Source organism: Rhinolophus sinicus, chromosome 16, assembly GCF_057876585.1.
Source record: "Rhinolophus sinicus isolate RSI-liver-muscle chromosome 16, RSI-T2T, whole genome shotgun sequence".
Taxonomy (NCBI): Eukaryota; Metazoa; Chordata; class Mammalia; order Chiroptera; family Rhinolophidae; genus Rhinolophus; species Rhinolophus sinicus.
Window position 1 is genome coordinate 12,775,545 of NC_142516.1, and position 22,125 is coordinate 12,797,669.

At 43.7% G+C, this 22,125-nt stretch overlaps 1 protein-coding gene across 6 annotated transcripts in view; it reads left to right on the forward strand.

Moving 5' to 3' along the window:
- Positions 1-22,125, forward strand: part of CDK5RAP2 (CDK5 regulatory subunit associated protein 2) — a 168,846-nt gene that overhangs the window by 3,593 nt on the left and 143,128 nt on the right. For all 6 annotated transcript variants that reach the window (XM_019731198.3, XM_088793159.1, XM_074330933.2 and 3 more), the window contains exons 2-4: positions 6,358-6,425; positions 9,445-9,512; positions 19,361-19,471. In XM_019731198.3, the coding sequence (XP_019586757.3) occupies positions 6,358-6,425; positions 9,445-9,512; positions 19,361-19,471 (247 nt within the window). The remainder of the gene's footprint in view (positions 1-6,357; positions 6,426-9,444; positions 9,513-19,360; positions 19,472-22,125) is intronic.

Below are 22,125 nucleotides of genomic sequence, written 5' to 3' on the forward strand. Positions count from 1 at the left end.
CGAGTGCACAGGCCGAGAAGTAAGAAAGGACAGGGCACTCATGACAAGGAGTCTGGCAGCCAGGTGAGCCCGGGGAGGAGACAGAGTAGGGAGAGGGAGGACCAAGGCGGCTGTGAAGTTGATGGGCCAGACTAGGAATGACCTCTGTACTCAGGATGACTGTGCTTGACTCCTGCTCCCACCAGTTACTAGCTGTATTGCTTGAGTAATTCACTTAACCCTTCTGAGCCTCAGTTTCTCTTCAGTGATAATATCTATTTTATTGGGTGTCTGGATGAAGCGAGATTCTGTATATTAAGTGCCTGGCTCCTACTAGGGAGCACATTGAATGTTTGCTGATTTTGTTATCAGATTCTACTGTTTCCTGGACAAAATTCTCTGTGCCCACAACCCTGGATCCATCCCTTTGTTTTCATGCCCAGGATTCTGCCTCTCCCTAACTATGAGCTTCGTAAGACCTAGGAAGATTCTTCATCTTCATCTAGGTTCCTCCATTACATGGCCATTAAGAGTTTACTGACTGCTATGGGGCAGACCAAAAAAGAAGTGTTTTCCTATAGGTTTGTATTTTCCTAAAAGTGTGTACTTTCTCAGGCAAAGAGTGCCTTTATGGAATTTTGTAGAAGGAGGTTGAGGAAGATGATGGTGGAATGAGATTTCTAGTGAAGGCTTGAAAGCTTGAGCCAAGGCTGACCTGGGATCGGGGGTGCCCCTCGACTGTGAGCTTTGAGGAGAGCACTCCTCCTCACCAGTGTAAGCTCATTGAGGGCAGGGAGCGTGTCTGGCTTGTAACCCACTGTATCTTTAGACCTGGGACCGTGTCTGGCACATAGTAGAGGCTCAACAAATGTTTACTGAATGAATCAATTTTGTTCAGTCTCTGAAAAGATAAATGCCATGTACACATGGCCTCCATATTTAGTAGTGAAATGCTGCTTTGTAATCACTGAAAAAGTGCACTCAGTCCACTGGCACAGTCTTTCTGGAACACAATTTGGCATTATCTGTTAACATTAAAAGTGTGCCTGGTGTTTTTATGTTTTTGTTTTTTAACAATTTTATTGAATTATAATTTATATGCTATGAAGTTCACCCATTTAAAATATACTGTTTAATGATTTTTTGGTATGTTTACAAAATTGTGCAACCATCAGTATAATCTAATTTTAGAACATTTTCATCATCCAAAAAATTGTGCCTATTAGGCGTCTCAGTCAGCTGGGTACCACAGACTGGGTGACTTACAGACAACAGAAATTATTTCTCACCATTTTAGAGGCTGGAAGTCCAAAATCAGGGTGCAGGCACGGTCAGGTTAGTGAGCCCCTTACCTGGGTTGCACACTGCTGAACCCTCCTTGTATCCTCATGGGAAAGAGAGTAGAGAGAAGACGCTTTCTCTCAGCTCTTATAAGGGCCCTAATCTCACTCACGGGGACCCCACCCTTATGACCTCATCTAACCCTAATTACCTCCCCAAACCCCACCTCTTAATACCATCACATGGGGAGGGGAGGGTTTCAACATGAATTTTGGGGGGACACATATTTGGTCCATAACACTCCCCTTTCCTGCTTCCCCCTACCTCAATCCTAGTCAATCGTAATCTACTTTTTGTCTATAGAATTACCTATTCTGGACATTTCATATATATGGGATCTTACAGTATGCTATGTTTTGGGAGATTCATCCATGTGGCACCATGTGTCGGTACTTCATTCCTTTTTATGGCTGAATAATATTCCATTTTGTATATGTACCACCTTTTGTTTATTCATTCATTGGCAGATGACATTTGGGTTATTTTTACTTTTTTGGCTATTATGAATAATATTGCTATGAACACTTATTTGTATAGAAGTATGTTTTCATTTCTCTTTGCATATATACCTGGGAGTGGAATTGCTGGGTCACGTATTTATGCATAATTGCTGGGTCACATTGTATTTAACATTTTGAGGAACTGTCCAGCTCTTTGCCAAAGTAGCTGCATCATTTTATATGCTCATCAGCAGTGTCTGAGGGTTCCTGTTTCTCCATAGCCTCACCAGCACTTATTCTTGTCTGTCATTTGGTTATAGCCGTCCTTGGAGGTGCCATACGGTATCTCATTGTGGTATTGATTATTTGCATTCCCCTAATGACTAATGATGTTGAGTATTTTTTCATGTGCTTATTGGCTATTTGTATATTTTCAAATCCTTTGCCCATAAAAAAATGTGACTATGTTTTGATCCAGCAATTCTACTTCTTATCTATCCTTGAGAAATCCTCATGCATGTGCATGAGACCTGTATGAGGATATTTGTACAGTATTGTTTGTAAAAGGAAGAACTTGGAAACAAATTGAATTACATCAGGGGATTGGTAAATACAGATCCTTTCAAAAGTGTCTTTTAGACTGTGACCCATTGGCAACTCATGAAATTTAATTTAGAAGGTCGCATCCAGAATTTTAAAAAATGGAATAGAACAGAATAGAAAGCATTTCAAGAATTTAGGGTAATATATTTACTTCTATGGGTCATGGGCAATAATAAAGGTTGAAAAATAATGCTGTAGAAATATTGAGGTAGATGTATTTGTACTGTCATGAAAACGTCCTTAGGATACATTAAGTGAAGGAAAGATGCTGCAGAATAATATATACAGTTTGATTGCATGTATTTATTTTTAAGCCACAAAATAAAACTCTCTATGTATATAAATATGAGGTACGATAAAAAAATACGGTGAATGTTTAAATAAAAAAAATTTATTACAGTAAAAGACACATTGCCATTAATCCCCCTCAAAATACTCCCCCTTGCTTTGAACACATCCCATCGTTCATGCTACTTTCTGAAGCCGTTCTGGAAGTCCTCTTTCCTGAGTGTTTTTAGTTGCGCTGTTGTGGCTGCCTTGATGTCCTGAATCAATTCAAAACGTTTACCTTTCATGGTCATTTTGACTTTGGGGAAGAGCCAGAAGTTGTACGGTTCCAGATCCGGTGAATAAGGTGAATGAGGACACACCATAATGTTTTTATTTGACAGAAATTGCCATGTACCAGAAGCCATGTGTGACATGGAACTTTATCATGATGGAGGATGAACTAAAGACACTCATGAAAGAGGACTTCCAGAACTTCTTCAGAAAGTGGCGAGAACGATGGGATAAGTGTGTTTGAAGTGAGGAGGAGTGTTTTGAGGGGGATTAACGGCAATGTGTCTTTTACTGTAATAACATTTTTTTAATTTAAACACTCACCATATCTTTTGATCACACCTCGGACTTAGACAAAGGTCTGGGAGGATACATGTCTTGCTGATAACAGTGGTTACCTCTTAGGAGGAGATTAAGACAGGAGTGAGGAGTAGTCTGAGAACTTCAGGCTTATCTGTATTTTTGTGTTTATAATATTACTTCTCTAAGAATAAACAACAGGGAATGACAAACGAATTATTGAAGACAAACAAAAGTGTACTTGTTGGTGTAATTGTTTCCTGAGTGTGATGTCCAGTCCCTCCCATGGCTGTCTGCCCTTCAGCAGTGAAACACTTAGGCCTTGTTGGGTCTGTGGCGTGAATGGACAGTTGTTGCTGCCATATACAGGCCCAGAAAGGGACTGTTCCTTTTTAGTGGCTGCAGAGCAAGGTAGGAGGATGAGGGGGCAAAGCTCAGGTGAGTGTCCATTCGTTTCCTCAGCAAATAGTTCTCCACTTGATCGACAGCAGCTGCGTGGCTCTGCGCTGCCCAGCACTCACTGGCACTCGCTGCTTTGGTTCATTTGGACCTTGCCACAGCCCCCTCGCGGAAGGTGTTAGAGGCTCCAGGGTGGTGACGCGGGAAGAGCGGGGGCTGGAAATCAGGCCAGCTTGGGTTGGGCAGCTGACGAACTGTGCTGGGCCGCAGCTTCCTCATTTAAACAAATGGCAGCATTTAAAAAGTACCACCTGCCACAGAAGGGCTGTGGTGAGGTGTACGTGGGAGGCTGCCTGTCCTGTCCCACGTGTGGGCCCACTCAGCGTGGGCGCCCTCCAGGGTAGGTTTGTTAGGAGTATGCTGGATTTTGCTCTCAGCTTTGCTGCTAATGCTTTGTGATTTTGAGCAAGTAAGTCCCTTCCCCTTTCTGGGCCTTACTTTCCCCCATCTGTACCATGTGAAAACCACATCTGAGTCGTCTTCCTTTGCTTGCATAGTTTTGATTTCTTGGGGGGCTCCATGAAGCCCCAGCCTTCGTTCCCAGGCTGAAAATGAGTGATCGGAACGGGAAGAGGGAGCTGCTTAGCGCTGGAAGGGTAGCTGCAACCGACTGGGTTGTGCGGATGACAGACACATAGAGTTTAGAAAGTGGGTAGGTAAAGCCCAAGTGGAAATTTGGGAGGAACCAGACAGGAATTCCTGCATTGCATAGTGGTTTCTTCTGAGAGTTGGGATGTCAGATGTCATTTTTCAAACTTTAGTGTTTGCCTCTCGGAAACTTGTCTAAGACCAAATTCTTTGGCTTTGCCTACCAGGTGGTTTTTAACCGTGATTGATTTTGGCTTGCATAATGGATGGGCCATTTCAGCCAGTGGGAAGAATTCAGTGGCTGTGGTGGGGAGAACCCCAGGTTGCGAAGGCAGAGACTCGACTGGAGCCTACGCTCAAGCAATAACCTGGTGTGTGCCCTGGGCCTCTGGACCACCATCTGCAAAAGGTGGTGGTTGAACTTGATTTTAATTTTTAAAATTCAGTTTAGAAAATGGAGTTCGTGGGGCGGCCGGTTAGCTCAGTTGGTTAGAGCGCGATGGTCGTAACACCAGGGTTGCCGGTTCGATCCCCACATGGGCCACTGTGAGCTGCGCCCTCCACAACTAGATTGGAACAACTACTTGACTTGGAGCTGATGGGTCCTGGAAAAACGCACTTAAATAAATAAAAGCTTTTTTTAAAAAAAAGAAGAAAGAAAAAATATGGAGTTTGTCCTTTCTAGTGATGCTTATTGAAGGAAATGGAGACTTACACAAAATTAGAAAGGAAATATCTCTCATTTTCCTACAAATGATGATTTTTAAGATTTCCTTTGTCTCATTATGTGTTTGTAGCCCACCTAATTTCCAAGAAGCATTTGAGGTTACTTTAGTATATATGGTTTTTTCTTAATTGAGGACAGAGTCTACTTAAGTTTTATTCAGTTATCTTTATAGCGGACACATTTTATGTATTCATTCTGTTGATGTTGGAATTTAATGATATTCAGTTTTTTGCTTGGCCCTCATCTTGGAGGTGCATTCCAACTTTAAACTTTGGTGATCAGTCAGAATTGTCTTAGGACCAGAATGGATTTAGACTTAGAAGAAAGAGCAAAGTGCCAAGAAGTCAAGCGGAGCCTCCACCAACTCCTAGTTTACAGCTTGGGACAGGGAGGTTTCACTGGGCTCGGATTCTGGACTTGGTTCTCCTCCCAACTGTCATGTGACTGGCGAGGCCCCTGAAATGATCTGGGTCTCAGTGCCTTCCTTTGAAAAATGTGTGGACCCTCAGGGAATTGGGTAGCGCTCATGATGGTCACTTATAAATTATAAAGGGCTATAAGTGTCAAGGTGACAGTGATATTTTGCTCCCGTTTATGGGGTCCCCACAGTATGCCAGGTAACCTTGCTGGGCACTTTGTGTCTTGTTTAATTGTCCGTTACTCTGTGAAGTAGCCGCGCCTCTTCTTTCACAGCTGAAGGAAGCAAAGAGGTACGTCGCAGAGCTGAGAACAGAATCCAGGGAAGTGTCTTCTGGGTTAAGCCACACCTCCTTTTATGGTTTCGTGTTCTGTCAGTGTCACCAGCTCTCCACTGAACCCGGTTTTATAATTCTCCTGGTAAAACTTTTTGGATCAGTGCATTTTGCATTTCGACATTCTTAAAGCACCTGGATTGGTGCCTGATTCTTGAACGCGTACTTTTTGGTTGTGGTAGGCATATGAATAATAGTAATGACAAAAACAATGGATGTCACTTATTAAGTGTTTATGTAATTAACTCATTTAATCTTTGCAGCTAGAGCCGTACCCCCATGTAACAGATTCAGATTGTGAAATTCAGAAACTTAAGTAGCTTAAATTCGGCACCGTGCCTCTGTACGCGGCACACAGAGCACTGGTGTGAGTGAATGAATGAATGAGTGAATGACCGCCGGTGCTGAAGGTCACTTGGCTGTTAAGGGTTGGAGCTAGCACTCAGCCCCAGAGCTTGAGTTCTTGTCGTCTGCACTGCATGCCTCCCAGGCAGCTCAGCTGTTGGTCCCTGGTTGGCCTGATGGTTGTCATGTGCAGTCTAGGCACTCTTCACAGTCTCTGTTGTTCAAACACTAACTCATCTCTTATGCACATGTTCTCTCCTAGTGGCCTTGTTCCCAAGTTACCCGATGACCTGCATGGCGTCAGCCCTGGTGCTGGTTTGGGAAACGGTGGTAAGTACGCACAGCCGGACGTTCTCTTGAATAAGAAAAGGGAAGTAGAAACCAGACCACGAAGGCCTGGAGGCCTTGAGCCTCGAACCGGGCTCTGATGTCCCTGGGGCCTGGCTGGGTGCTCACAGTAGGTGCTCAGTATGTTATATGCATGTTGATTAGTTACTCACCTCCTTTCATAAACACCAGACTAGAGGACTTGATGTCGTTCAGGCCATATTTCCTGAGTTTTCTTTCTTGCTGCCAAGCTTGGGGATCCAGTCAGTGTTTGCTCAACTGAATGCCTGCACGGAGCCTGGACGTTGAATTGATGGCTAAGTCAGGCACAGAGGATCTCTGTTCCCCACTGCTGAGTGGCGGGAGGCCCAGGAGAGCTGCTGTCTGAACTTTTGTGTGCCAAGGTCTTCCTGGCAGGCGCTGGATGCCATGTGCGTTCTGAGGCCCAGCATTCCTACACAGGCTTGCCCTTTGGAGACAAATAGCTGGTTAGCCCACAGGAGACGGCGCTGAGTAAATAAGCAGTCTATTGTGGTTAAGCTGGATTATGAAGAAAATTTCTGCTTTGCAGTGTGGATTTTGCTAAGCGTTCTTCATAATTTTTGTTTCTGAAAAAAGTGAAAGCTATCATAAGTATCTGTGGAAAGTGCTAATAATTTGACTTGTTGAAATATCTTAGCGATATTTTGACTTGTGTATTTTCCTCTTCCCCAAAGCAATGAGATATGTGCAGAAGGAAGAAGTTGTTAGAGCAGATCTAAGTGCCACAGGGTTTATCTCTTGGAGAAGGCTTTAGCTGACAGGCCACCGTCAGGTTTTCCTTCAGAACATGTTAACTTTTTCTTTTAACACAAAATCCAACAGTTCCAGTTTCTCTTCTTGCCCAGGCAGTTAGAAGCAGACATCGGTAGGCCTGCTCCTTAATTCAGCCCATGTGTACATCTGCTTCCTGCCAGGCTCTGGGCTGAGCCCTGGGAAGAAGCTTTGAACAGGTTCCAGTTAGGCCAAGAAGGCCATTAAACAAAGAATTATTATGATGAATCACGTGATGAATGGAATGAGGGAAGAAAGAGAAGGTGCTGTGAGGGGAGAAGAGGGAGATTTACCTTGGTGAATGGAGGAGGTGGGTCAGGGAAGAATTTCCCAAGAAACTGATATTGAAGAGTGAATAGGCTCTCGACAGGGACAGACACGGGACAGCGTGTCCCGTTTGAGGACAGGAAGACAATCCTATGTGCCCTTAATCGGGTGACAGGGCTCGTCACGGCCTGCCCTGCCCACTCCTGAACCGCTCTCCTGAGTGGTTTCCCCACGCCCACTCCCCCCTCTGCGCCTTTCCATCGGACGTTGCTTCTTCCTTTGCCCCCGCATCTGCCTGTCCCCTCGGTAGGACACAGCTCACTGCCCTCTGTGGCTCCTCAGGCTGCCTTAGGTGCGCGTTCCTCTCTGAACCTTACGTTTTCACCTCGTGTATTCCTGTTGGCTACTTCACAAATATCCAGAATCAGACCACTTCTGACTCACTTATACTCTGACCATCCTGGTCTAAGAGCCCGTGATCTCTGGCTTGGATTACCCCAATGTTCTCCTAGTTACTAAGTGCCTTTCAGTTTCTTCTCAGCAAGGCAGCCAGAGGGAGCCTGTAGAAACCAGAGTGCGATCATGTTATGCTTTAGCCCAGAATCCTCAGTTGGCTCCTCCGAGTGCTGAGAAGAGCCCACGAGGCTGTACACAGCATGTCCCCCCATAGCTCACTTGCCTCCTCTCCGGTCCCCTTTGTTTATTGCCCTCTGGTCCAGTGGCATCGTGGCTCGTCCTCAGATCCACTAGACATGCTCCCACCTCAGGCCTCTCCCTTTCCACTTCTCTTCAGGTCTGCCCAGATGTCACCTTCTCAGTGACACCTTCCTTAAAGTGGCAACCCACCTTATTTAAAACGGCAGTCCTCACCCCACACTTGGTATTTCCTATCCTTAATCCACTTTATTTTTCACCATAGCATTTATTACGTTTTGACATTCTATGTAATTACCCTATTATTTTATCGTCTGCCTCCTCCTTGTGGAGTATCGGCTCCATTTGTTTGTTTCCTGAGCTAGCCACATCCAGAGTGATGCCAGCAGAGGATAGGCCTCCCTGCATATTTTTTGGAGGATTGCTTTCATTCACTCAACACACATTTACTCAACACCTCAGAAGTGCCGAGCCCTTTGTGCAGCACAGCAGTTTGTTTCCTTCTCTGTCTTACCCACTAGATTGAGGGCCTCGGGTGCAGGTCAGTGTCTTCTATTCACTGTTGCTTCTCCAGCACCGAGCGTGGTGCTTGGCACAGAGTAGGGGCGTAATACATGTTTCCTGAATTAAAGAAGCTGTGGAAATATTTGGGTTTTGGCAAAGTCTTCAATCATTCCAAAGCAGGAATCAGCAGTTTCTGATCCACTGCCTGCTTTTGAAAGTAAGCTTTTATTGGATCTTTTATTGTTTATTTGTTTATGAATTGTCTGTGGCTGTTTTTATGCAGCAACAGAAGAGTTCGTAATGCAGTTGTAACAGATTTTAGGCTTTATGTTATTTTACGAGGACGTGTAGCTTGCAAAGCCTATTCTGGTCTGGTGTCTTAAGAAAAAGGTTGCCAACCCCTACTGTCAAATCAGTTAGACATGCTTTGTTTTAATTGCTGATCTGTGAAGAGGACATCCTGGTCAGCAAAATAACCTTATGACAAGCAGTAAGAAAGTACACATCAGTACCATTCTGCTTTGCCAGATGCCCCGTGCGTTTCCTTGGTTCATCCTCTGACACATTACATTGGGGCTAGTTTAAGTAATTTGTAAATCTTTGAAATCTAATGGTGTAGAGCTTTCCCTAGGCTCAAATCAGTAAATCACAACAGACGGAAAGTACCAGCAGAATATACTGTGGAAGATATTCACGTTTTTTTGGTCTCTGGACTCTATTCCCTAATAGGGATGCTGGGCAATTTGCAGACTGTGATGTTTTGTCTATTTTACCTTTTTTATAGTGCTCCCAAATGTGTCAGAAGAAACGGTGTCTCCCACCAGAGCACGGAACATGAAGGACTTTGAAAATGTAAGTGGAGATACCAAGTCACCCTCCCCAACAAATCATGTCTCCTGCCACTGTCTGAGCAGACCCAGGAGGGAGGTGTATTTCTCAAGCAGAGTCTCAGCAGGATAATGCCAGCGTTAGGAGGAGTGCCGTGTCCCGTGGGCATTCTCTGTGACTGACATACCTACGCAGTTGGCCCTTTATACATGGGCCAGTTATGGGCTCCAACAGGATCAGCAGTTTCCAGCTTGGGGGAGGGTGGTATATTTCCGGTGTCCCGAGTGTGAGGGTATTTCCATATGGCACAGTTGAGAGGAGCTCATATTGTCAAAGGCTTTCCTATTATGTCAGTTGCCTTATTTATGGTCCCTATTTAATCTTTGCTACAACTCTGCGAGGGATCTTGTATTATCCCCATTTTACAGATAAGGACTCACATAATACTTGAGTGGCAGAGCTGGAATTTGAATCCAGGTTTTAATGCCTCCAAAGTGATTATTCTTTCCACCACACCGGGCCGACTCCTTGTGTTCTGTTGGCTTCATCTTTGTTGCTGTTGAATGAAACGCGAGCAGCCTGGGCCCAGTGCGGGGTGGTAATTGTCTGAGAATGGACTATTTGGTGCTAGATTTCACTTCTGTACTTAATGTCTTCGAGCACTGTGTCTTCATTTGTTAGTGGAGGGGGGCTTGTTGTCAACTAACAGGAAAATAAGGTTATTTTCCCGATTCCAATTCTCCTTAACAACTTACCTGTTCAGTGCTCTCATCTATCATGGGAGGAATTAGACCCTTCTTCATTTGTAACCAAATGAAATCCATACTATGCAAGATACGGGAGATATTTATCAGAGGGAACATGGAGGACACAGAGAAGGACGTTCCACAATTACGTTTCTCTCTCCCCAGTTGTCTGTACAGAACAGAGCGGTACTGTCTCTGGATTTAATTTAGAATACTCATTACTGCTAATAGTTATCTGCAAACCACTGGTGACCAATTGAAGAAATGACTTGTCAGATCTCTAATGGAAACAAGTAATTTCTGAGCTTTGAGTTGTTGTAATTTCAGCTGTACAACTTGATCTGTGCTGTGGGGTCTGGGGCCTCAAACGAATGAGATTTGATTATTTCACATCGTGTATAATTAAAATGTGCTCTACTATTAAATGGTTGTTCCTGTTTTATCATAAGAGTAATAATAGTTCCTTCTTATTGAGCCCTTGCTCTGAGCTGGGCACTTTAAATGTCAGGCTCTTTATGTACTAGTTACGTTAATATTAAAGCAGCTCTGCAAGACAGTGTTATTTAACTTGCGAGGGGCACACTTTTGAATTTTATTTCTAGATGGAAAAATGTAATCGAATCCTCGAATTTTGGTTTCACATTTGATCATCTGCCTTTTGAACTGGGAGGAATCGTAGAATCGAATCCAACCCTGTATTATATGTGGGAGAAACTGAGGCCCAGGGATATGATGTGGCAAAGCTGTTCTCAGAAGCAGTCTGTTTTCATCCACTTCTTCTGGGTGACCTTGGGCCAGTCCATTAACCTTCTGTATTTTCCTTGTCTTAAAAATAGGCATGATAATAGTTTCTACTTCACGGTGCTGTTGCGAGGGTTAAATGAGTGAATACTGTGTTTCCCCGAAAATAAGACCTAACCGGAACATAAGCCCTAGCATGATTTTTCAGGATGACATCCCCTGAACATGAGCCCTAATGCGTCTTTTGGAGCACAAATTAATATAATCCCTGGTCTTATTTTCGGGGAACACGGTATATGTGAAGCACATATGCGTAAGAGGGTACCTTCTGTGTGCCAGCTATTGCCCCTTCTTACTGTTATTGGTGTACTTATTCTTGTTAGTTTTTTCTGCTCTGCAAGTGATTTAAGTTTCCCTTGCGCAGACATGTTCTTGGTGACCTAAATACTATTTTTCTTAAAGGCGAGAGAGAACCTTCCATGCCAATATGTTTTAGGATTTATGTTTTTTCCTTTATGGCTGTGGTCCTTTGGCTGCTGTTAGGTTTTTATGGCATTAATATTTTTTACTATAGCATTTTCAAGAGCGAATTCTGCAGTTGAAATTGAAATGACCACACTGTTCTCAATGGCTCCCTTTTAGGCCTTTAGAAGTCACTGAAAATTTTCATCTGGTCTGAGCTACCAAATGCGTGATCTCTGTGTTGAGGTGGTCTGAACTTTCTGTGAGATGCTTAACAGGAATTGCTCTTGGCAGCTAATGCTAATTTTAAAGTCCACATGCGTATTAAAGAGGAGGCTGGAATACTTTTGGTTCAGAGGGGAAACGTCTGATTCCTCTTATTCTGGTCTCAGATGACAGATACCTGGACGTCAGGGGGATTTCGAAAGACAGAGTCCTCCTTCTGGTTTTGCTTAGAGTTCATCTGTTCATCAGTGAATATTGTCAAATCTATACCCTGTGCCAGGCTATGCCAGAGGTGCAGGAATTTACAGTAGATTAATACCAGGTACATCTCCCTGTCAGGAGTCTAACCGTCTACTTGGGGAAAGGACAGGAAAATACTGCAGTGATGGACGTCAGGACAGGGTGCTGTGTGGCACAGAGGAGGGGCCCTAAACCTGGCCTGGGGGGTTCCGGGAAGCCTCCCTGCGGGAGGTGTTCCTTGAGTTGGGTCATCATTAGCCAAGGTGAGAGGACCAATCCCAGGCACAAGGACTCCCATATGGAACCGTAGAGAGAGGCATGATAGGGTGTGATGAGTGCAGGGCCTCGTAAGTTCCCTTTGGCTGGAAGGAGGCTGTGTGAGAGGGCTTTAGAGAAGTGAGGCTAGCGAAGCAGGCAGGGGTCAGACCCTGCAGGGTCTTGTAGGTTGTACTGCTTTGTTTCATTTTGTCCTGAAGATGAAGGGGAGCCAATGATGCTTTTAATCTGGGGAGGAAAATGGCCAGAATTAAGCTGTCAGATTATCCATGCTGGGGCCTGCAAGGCGGAAACAAGGCTGGTGACAGTGTGATCGGTGGAAAGGCTGCTGCGTGTGGTGTGGGGAAGGGATGATGTGGCAGCTAGCTAAGGGAGGGGGTCAGGAGACGTGCAGGAGAAAGTCTGAAGGTCAGACTGGGGAGCTCCAGCAGTCATCTCATCCAGGCCCGTCATTTGACACGTGACGTGGGGACACTGAAGCCCCGAGAGTCAGAGGGGCGTACTCGGGCTTTGAACTCCGCTCTTCCGGCTCAGGAAGTCTTTCCACTCCACTCCGCTGCTGTGCAAGTCCTCACGCTGACGTGTGACAACCACATGCCTTCTTTTGCCTCTTTCAGCTGGTCATCCATTGCCTAACCCCGTCATTAGCTGCAGGTATAATCACCTGTACGGCAGGCCATATGGTAGGAAGCTGGCACGTCAGTTTGGTCTTCAGAGGGAGCCTGTCTTATTGGTCCTTTCTAGATGGTAACGTAGTTGGGAGCTCCCTGGACCAGAGGAGGCCTGGCTGAGGCAGTGCTTTGCACGTACTGACACACACTACACGTACTGACCTCGTGTGACCTGTTCTCTTTCTCTCTCTCTCAAAATTTTTGGAGTGAGTGGGGAAGACCCAGAATCTGGTTCAGCATATCCAGTCAGTCCAGGTAGCAATCTTCATTGATTTTTCTGTGACCTTCCTGATGGAAAATGACATGGGTAGCTTTCCACCTGTGTTAATAGTAGGGACCCCCATTGTTTTCTTTCACAGCAAGCGCTCAGCACCCTGTCTTTTTTTAATTTTAATGTTGTATTTAGTTTCAGGTGTACAAAGCAACATACTCGTTAGACATTTACACCCCTCACAAAGTAATAACCTCCCCCCCCAAGTCTACTACCCTTCTCACATTGTCAGCACCTTGCCTTTCTCACCATGGGTCTTATGGCTGTTGATGTGTTTATTTGTGGACATAACCTGTGTCTCCTCTGCTCTTTCTCTGATAGCACCAAGCCTCACAAGGTGGTAGGCACTTCGTAAATATTTGTTGGTTAAACGAATGTCTGAGTTTGTATAAGATACTGAACCTGTAACTTTTGGTTGCCTGATGTGTAACATGTGGAAAGTAGTATTTACTCATAGGGTTGTGGTGAGCACTAGGTAACATATGCTTAGGACGGGCCTTCAGCAGAGGGGGCGGCCGCAGGGACTGTTAATAGAGTGGCCAGAGACCGTGCAGCTGGAGGGAGATGAGCAGGGTGGGGGCTGCAGAGCCCGAGTCAGGAGAGCACGCCCGTCCGTCAGGAGGGCAAGGTGAAGCTACGAAGGGGGAGCGGGGGTGCGATGAGAACGAGGCAGGAGACCTGGAAGTGTGGGGGGTGCAGGTCAGTGGGCTTGGAGGACTGTCTATAGCTGGCAGGGTGGGTATTGCATCCCCTCTGCTGCTGGTTCTGCACAAGACGCGGCCTGACAGTGCCAAGGGCCTCTGGAGTCAAGTTTGGCTCATGGCTGGAGGGGATGTCCGGAGGCGGTCAGGACAGCGGCTTGTCCTGTGGCAGGGGGGCCTCCTGCTTCCCGGACTGAATGCTCTGAGTCCTCATACCTCTGCCTGTCCTGGCCGTGCCCTCCAAAAACCCGGCCAGATGGCGTGCTGGGCAGTATAAATTTTAACAATCTTTTGGAAGGCCCTTTGGGAAGAGATTTTGTTAGTCATAAAAAAAAAATACTACTCTTGAGCCTGCTAATCCATTTTGGGACGATCTGTCCTAAGGAAACAATTCAGTGGGAGGAAAAAGCGCTGTGCTGAAGGTGTCTGTTGTCACATTGTGTGTCATTGTGAGAAATTGGGAACAAGGGAAGTATATTTTTTACATTTGTTATTTCTTTGGCTTCTTGCAATAGGCTTGTGATGAAGGTATTTCACAGATGAGGAAGGTGAGGTTGGAGAGATGAAATGACTTGCTCACGAGCTTGATGTGACTGAGAGACTCAAAGCAGTGAAAATTCAAGCCTGGCCTTTCTGATGATAAAGCCTGTCTGCCCTCCACTAGATTGCATTGAGCGCGTAAGTGCTCAGTAGAGAAATGGTGAAATAATCGACAGCGAACCAGGTCAGGAGAATTGAGTGCAGTCATTTTAAGTGATAATGATGTGTAATTCTGCAACAGCGTGAAAAATATTTAAGATACAATATTAGGGGAAAGCAATGGACTATTCAAATTCACCTATGTTATAATTTTACAAAAAAAAGTATATTCATGAGCAAAGGCTGAAAAGAATATAAAAAGAGTTGACTGGATAAGGTAGTTATATTCCAAGTATTGTTTGGGTTTCAGTTTTAAAATTCTGTTATTGCTAAAGTACTGAGGATTACTAAATAGATGTTGGCCTAGGAATAGTTTTCTTGATGATTTGAAGACACCTGGGAGAGTATTTGAATTAGAAACTGATTCCAAAGTGTCCTCATTTTGCTAATCACACTTAGCTGCCGCTGGCAAAATGATCAAACGTGCAATATTGTTTGCCAGAGATGAGCGCTGGAAAGCAAAAGTTCATGGTTTTTGTGATGTCCAGGTGAGAGATCTAACAGTTTTTGGACTTTTAAGGAGGATAAAAAGTTGATGGCGGCCCAAAGGTCTGCTTCATGAAGGCTCGAGTGAGAAATGGATTCCTCTTGAAAGCCATCCTGTGTTTCCTGCTTGCTGATGCCAGGCTCTGCCAGGTGCTTGAGCTCCTGTGGTTGTCACCCACACCCCTGTGAGGTAATTGATTTTTATCCTCGTATTAAGGATGAGCCAACAGTGGCTCAGAGATGTTAAATAATTTTCTCAAGGTCACATGGCTCACAGGTGGCCGCATTGGAAGTTCAGTCTGCTGACCCCAGGGCCTTGCTCTTAGCCCTCGCTGCCTTGAATTGAAAGGTGATCTGGTGGTTGAGGCCTAGACTCGTGTAAGTCACTGAAACTGATCTCAAGCAAGGCCCCTTGCTTAGATTTTATTTGCAGCGGGCCTGGTTGGAGTTGCCCTGATTCTTTTTCATGTTGTTGAGGTTTGGTTCTTTTCCCTTTTTGGTGGAGTTCTAGACTGGACAAGGCTTTTGACTGGGAGTGAGAGGAAGCCAGGGTGGCTGACAGCAGCTCCTTCCAACTGGGGCCCCTCCAGCTTCAGAAAGCACCACCCGTAATCATGTTGGGGTACTTCCATGTTGGCTGTCGTTCCACAGGAACACTTGCGCTCCCTGGAGGACTGGGATAGGGCACGTGCAGCCTTTGCATTAACTTTTTTTGGAGCATTAGGTTTCTGAGTGGGTTTTCTATTTTGGGGTATTTATTCCTACTGTACTGTAAGATGTTTTCAGTTTTTCTGGCTCAAGGTTTTAAAATGTCTTGAACTTGTTTCTCCTATAGGGAAAAATCCAAATGAAAAGAATAGTAATATGTTTTAAGTTCTAATGCTGTGTTAGGCATAGTAATGAACATTCTAATTAATTTCTTCTAATCCTTATTCTAGCTCTATGAAATAGGCATTATTACAATCCCATTTTTACAGATAAAGGAACTGAGGCATAGGGAAAAATGAACTTGACTAAAGTCATACAGCTAGTAAGGTAGTCTGGATTGTATTCATTCATTATTTTATTCATTCATTTAACAAATGTTGATTGAGTGTCTACTGTGTTCTAGTTACTGTGCTAAAACCTCAGGGGAAATAGCCATGAACAGATAGATAAGGTCCCTGCCCTCAAGAAGTGGATTATATTCATATGATAAACATGATAATAAGTATTGTGTCAGGAAATAAGGTGAATACAGGTTGTGCAAAGTTCTGCCAAGGAGAATTGCGTGCTAGAGCCTGACTTGGTGGAGGGTGTAGAGATGGAGATCACGTTAGATAGATCGGAGAGTTAGGAGGGGTCTCTCTGAGTTGGTGACATGTGAGCTGAGATGGAAGGGATGACACTGAGCCGCCCTGGCAAGTGCCATAGGAAGAGCTGTGCAGGCAGATAGGGGCGTGGCTTTTGAGGACCAGGAAGAAGGCCAGTGAGGCTGGAACCTTGTGAGCAAGGGAGGGGATGGTACCTGAGGAGGCTGGCGAGGCAGGCGGCAGCCAGATCAGACAGCACTCTGGCCACGGCAGGGAGTTCTGCTCTAAGAGTGATGGAGACGAAAACAGTGGGGCGGTGTGAACCCGATCTGTCTGACTCAGAGGCCTCCTGGCATCACACTGCCTTCAAGAAATTCTTATGTGTTTGTCCACCCATCCAGCCATTGGATCTTTAGTAACTGTCTCTTATGTTTCAGGCTACAATGCACAAGAAGATACGGTTCCCAACCTCTCAGAGATGGTTTGGGTAGAAAGGCAGATAACCAGCTGGTACAATGCAGTGTGATGACTGCTATGAGTAAGAAAGTAGAGGTTGTGTGGAAACAGTTAGAAGGGTCCCCAGTCCAGCCCGGTGGGGGTTGTCCGAGAAAACCTGATGAGGGAAGTGGTGTTAAGCAGGGAACTAGACTGGCATTGTTACAGGGAAGATGGTGCCTGGGTTTCCTTTTGTTCATTTGGGCCTGTCTGGCGTTGGCAGTGACCTTTTGAAGGCTTATTTACCTTTTCCTTATTTTTTAAAAAAATGTCTTTACTTATAAATAGGACAAATATTCTTTCAAGTGTTGCTAAGAATTTTAGCAGTGTGTACAATGTGGGCATTCTAAGCAAGCTCCATAAATATTTTATTGGTAGCTGAGTAACAGAATAAGGTTCCTCTTTATGGGAAGCGGCTGGCAGGGTAGACTTTTTGTGTGTGAATGAATGTTTTATGTGCTGTTTCCTTAAAACATTCATAAAGGAGGTCTTAATGAACCTACCAATTGTTTCTGGTACTGTTCTCGTTAACCACAAAATTGTTAACAGGAGGGCCGAGGGCAGACACTGGGAAATACACTGAGTGTAGAGTGTGCTTGTTTTCTTCTATCCAGACGTAAAAGTAGGTTTATTAAATAGAGTCTTATATGCTATTACCAGTTATTTTAAAAAAGGCTGAATAGGGAACCGGTGAGTATATATGTTTGGGGATGAATTAGAATTCAAGTATAGCTATTCAGATTTTGCTACATTTTATGTTAGTTATTGTTAAATCAACTTTATTGCAATGTAATTTACAGAAAATGAAATGGACCCATTTTAAGTGTTAGATGAGTTTTTGCAAATGTATACTCGCTAGTAACCTCTGTCATAATCTCTCTCTCTATATATATATGTGTAGATAGATATAAATATAAACACGTACGTATATATATGTATATATATATATATTTTAATGTGTATATACTGTTCTAGGTTCATGGGGCCGTCATCATAATCAGAATACAGAGCAGTTCCCTAAAGCTCAAGTGTCCCACATGTCGTCTCTTTGTGGTCAAACCTTCCCTTTACCCCAAACCTCTGGCAGCTCTGCTCTGTTCGCCGTCCCTTTAATTTCGCTTTTTCCAGATGTCACATAAATGGAATCATGCAGTATGCAATCTTTTTTTTTTTTTTTTTTAGGATGAATTGTTTTTTTTTAAATTTTATTTTATTAAATTTATTGGGGTGACAATTGTTAGTAAAATTACATAGATTTCAGGTGTACAATTCTGTATTACATCATCTATAAATCCCATTGTGTGTTCACACCACCCAGAGTCAGTTCTCCTTCCATCACCATATATTTGATCCCCTTTACCCTCATCTCCCACCCCCCACCCGCCTTACCCTCTGGTAACCACTAAACTATTGTCTGTGTCTATGAGTTTCTGTTTCTCATTTGTTTGTCTTATTCTTTTGTTGTTTTTGGTTTATATACCACATATCAGTGAAATCACATGGTTCTCTGCTTTTTCTGTCTGACTTATTTCGCTCAGCATTACACTCTCAAGATCCATCCATGTTGTCACAAATGTTCTATATCATCTTTTCTTACCGCCGAATAGTATTCCATTGTGTATATGTACCACAACCCAATCATTTTTGACTTAAGATTGTTAAGATTTTTCAAGAGTCCAGGAGTATTGTTTTGCAGAATGTCCTTCAATTTGGATGTCTCATTGACGACTTCTGATTAGATGCAGGTTAAAGGTTGAGGGCAGAAGCATTTTAAGTGAAATTGTTTACTTTCAGTGATTTATTTCAGGAGGCACAAGATGTCACTTTGTCCCACCAGAGTTGACCCGCTGTATCTGTGGGTTTTGCGTCTGTGGATTCAACCAACCGTGATTGAAAATATTTGAAAAAATATATTGCTATAGGCAAATACTACCCCATTTTATATAAGGAACTCGAGCATCTATAGATTGTAGTATCTGTGGGGGATCCTGGAACAAATCCTCCATAAATACCAAGGGATGACTGCATATACTTTTGATTAGCAGGTGTTTGCTAGGTTTCTAAATTGTAAAGGTACCTTTTCCTGTTTTAATTCACAATCCGTTGGTAAGGTGGTATCTTGAGACTGTGGGAATATCATGTTTTTCAGTGATCTTCCGTCTAACGCTCTTAGCATTGATGAGCCTTACTTGAGTCAATTATTGCTATAGTGTTGTGTAGCGGTGATTTTCTGTGCCTGTTGTTCATCTGTATTTATTAAGTGGATTTCTTTTGTAATGAAGAGAGTCTCCCTTTCGTTTTCTTTTCTTTCTTTCTTTACTTATTTACTTATTATCAAGGCACAGTCATGAATCCTTTCTTCACTCAGTCATTCATTCCGATGCTTAGACTGTTGTAAGTTTGGTTGGAGGGAACTACTTCATTCTGGGTTGGTAATTGTAGCAAAGGTAAGCTTCCTGCGGCAGTTAACATGTCAGTCCATCTGTAGCCTTGGAAACTATGGGTATTAATGCAGGTAGCATCCCTTCGTCCTTACTTCTGATGACCCATTTGTGCTTATTTTCCAGCAAATCACTGAACTGAAGAAGGAAAACTTTAACTTAAAGCTTCGCATCTATTTCCTTGAGGAAAGAATGCAACAGGAATTTGATGGCCCCACCGAACACATCTGTAAAACTGTGAGTGTCCCTCTTCTCGCTACCATCCCTGCTGTCTTTTCTCATAGTCATTCCAAGCAGAAGTTTGATTAATGTTTGTTCTCAAAATTAGCATGAATAGATAGAGCTGCTTCCATTTCATTTGAATTGATTATGGGAAGCATAAAGATGACAGGATGACCTTAACATTAAGCAAAGAGATTCAAGATTACTTTTAAGGGAGTCTTTCTCTCTTCTTAAAATCAGAATTCTGATTTATTGTATCTCACTTTTTCTAATTATTTATAATTTAGACAAAGACAGTGCAATGGTGGAATGTCTTTCGAATTGAACCTCATTGTTACCAACTGACTTGTGTGTAACCGTAGGCAAGTCACTGCAGCTCCCTGGGCCGCTTCCAGCGTTAAGTGATAACACTTCCGTCACAGGGTGATTTGTGGGGATTGAAATGAGGCGGCAGATGAAAAGCCCCAGCAGAGTCAGCTGCACAGTTACCCTCATTGTCTTAGTGAGGCTCCCACGGGCAGCCCAGAGCCACGAGTGTCAGCTCTTCTGCGGGATGACTCTTCTGTATGCCTGGTGTGTTTGCTTGTAACTGTCAGAAGAAAAGGCCATTCCCATCTGAAGTCTCGACCTGGAGGTCTCTGCCTCAGAACAAACCCGGGTTCTGAAAGTTGAAAAAAGAACTTGGCTTTCTTGAAAAGACATGAATACAAACAATATTTCAGTGCCCATTTCTTGGCTTTCTCCAGTAGATTGGCCTGGGAATTATTCCATTTTTTCTCTTCTGAAGTTGGCACGGGTGGAAACTTTTGAAGGAGGAAAAAGAACTCTGCTTGAGTGTCAGCAGATAAACTTAAATGGACTTGTTTTGAAGAGGGATTGTACTGTACTTTCAAGAATTGAAAAGCAGCCTTGTCCCTCAGGACACCATTTTTTTCCCCTTCGTTGTGGGATTGGGAAGACAACGAGGGTGTCCCCTTTTCTGGAAGGAAGTGGTGATGCTATCAAATCGTTACAGGAAAACCAATGGCCTGAAACGTTTTACACGTAAGCGTGGTTAGCCTCTATCTCAGAACGTCCAGGGTGATAGGGAGCCCAAACGTGTGACTCGCTCACTCTGTCAGGCCCTGCCCTGGGCGTTTGTACGTCATCACTTACTCGTATTTTAAATCTCAAGACAGCCCTTTGCAGTGGAGCTTATCCTCGTTTGACAGGACAGGAAACGGAAGCTCAGGGAAGATCAGTAACTTGCTTAGTATCGCAGCTACTGTGTGAGGTGGAATTCGAACCCAGGGCTGCCTACCGCATTGTACTTTGCTGTTTCAGCTATTTTTCCATCGTCTGATTGCATGACCTGATTTTATTATACTTTTATTGCAGTTTAGTTTTTTGGATAGGTGTACATGATTCAAAATTCAAAAAGCATAAAAGATACACCCTGAAAAGACTTTCTTCCACCCTTGTCTTCTAGTCCCTTGGGTTCTTACCAATATTATTAGGCAGAGAAATGTTATGTATATACAAGCAAGCAAGCGTGTGTATGTATATGTGTATAAGCTCTCTTTTTACATAAATGCAGGCATGTTCTGTAGCTTGCGTTTTTCCGTAATAGTATCTTGGATATCTTAATAGTAGTTTAAGAGCTTCTTTATTCTTTTTTTATAATGATAATTCTGTTTTAGGTTAATAAGGTGTCTTGATTTTTGGTTTGGAAATTATGGTAACCATGTATGTAAGTTTATAACTTTAGGGATTGGGCTTGGGAAAAATAGTCCAGTGGACACGTTAGCTGTCCGTTCTTTCTAATTTGCTAGGCTGGAGTGCCAGTTGGTTCATCAGAAAGCAAAGCACTCAGAATCTATAATATCAGCTCTTACATAGCTCTCTGCCCTTCTGAGAGCTGGCAAGGAATCCTATTTAAAGGGTGTTTCTGCAGTTTTCACAAAACCGCAGTTGAACACGTTGTGCATTGTAACTCAGTTGTCCTTTATGCAGAGATCAGTTTCTTGTAGAAAAAGGTCTGCTGCATAGATGACTTCTTTACGTCCTGTTGTTTGACACTGAAGAAAATAACACGTTCTGAGCCCTGTCTCTAGACTCTTCTCTTTTGTTAGCTCATTTAGTCGCCAAATCCCCCGTGTCAGGGGGGTGTTATGTTTTTCATTTGCCACTTGGGGCATAGGAAAGGAGAAGCCTTGCTTTCTCACCTCCTGGACTTGCGCTCCTGAGGACAGTTGCAGGGTCACGTACCCAGTCTTCTGCTCTATGCCGGCGTGGAGGCAGGGACTGTATCTGCATTGTTTGCCAGGGTACTCAGTGCATGGCCTGTCACAGGTGACTGTAAATATCTGTGAACTGAAAGAATGAATAAATGAGCATCCACTGACTTACTATGGCTTCTTCCTGGTAAAGAGTGGAGGCAGAATTTGAACCCATGTCCTTCTGCTCCCAAGCCCATGACCTTTCTATTCTGGCTGACTTCTCACCCTGGGGTACTTGTTCCCCAAGGGCTTCTTGGCTGAAAGGAGGGAGGCATGTCCTCCAAGACTGTCAATTTTACTGGGAATGTTATTTTTATTTAAAATGATACATACGTATTATGGAATAGGATGTAAAATTAGCATGAATTACTGAAATAAAAAAGGGGCAAGATTTCAAGGAAATCTTGGATT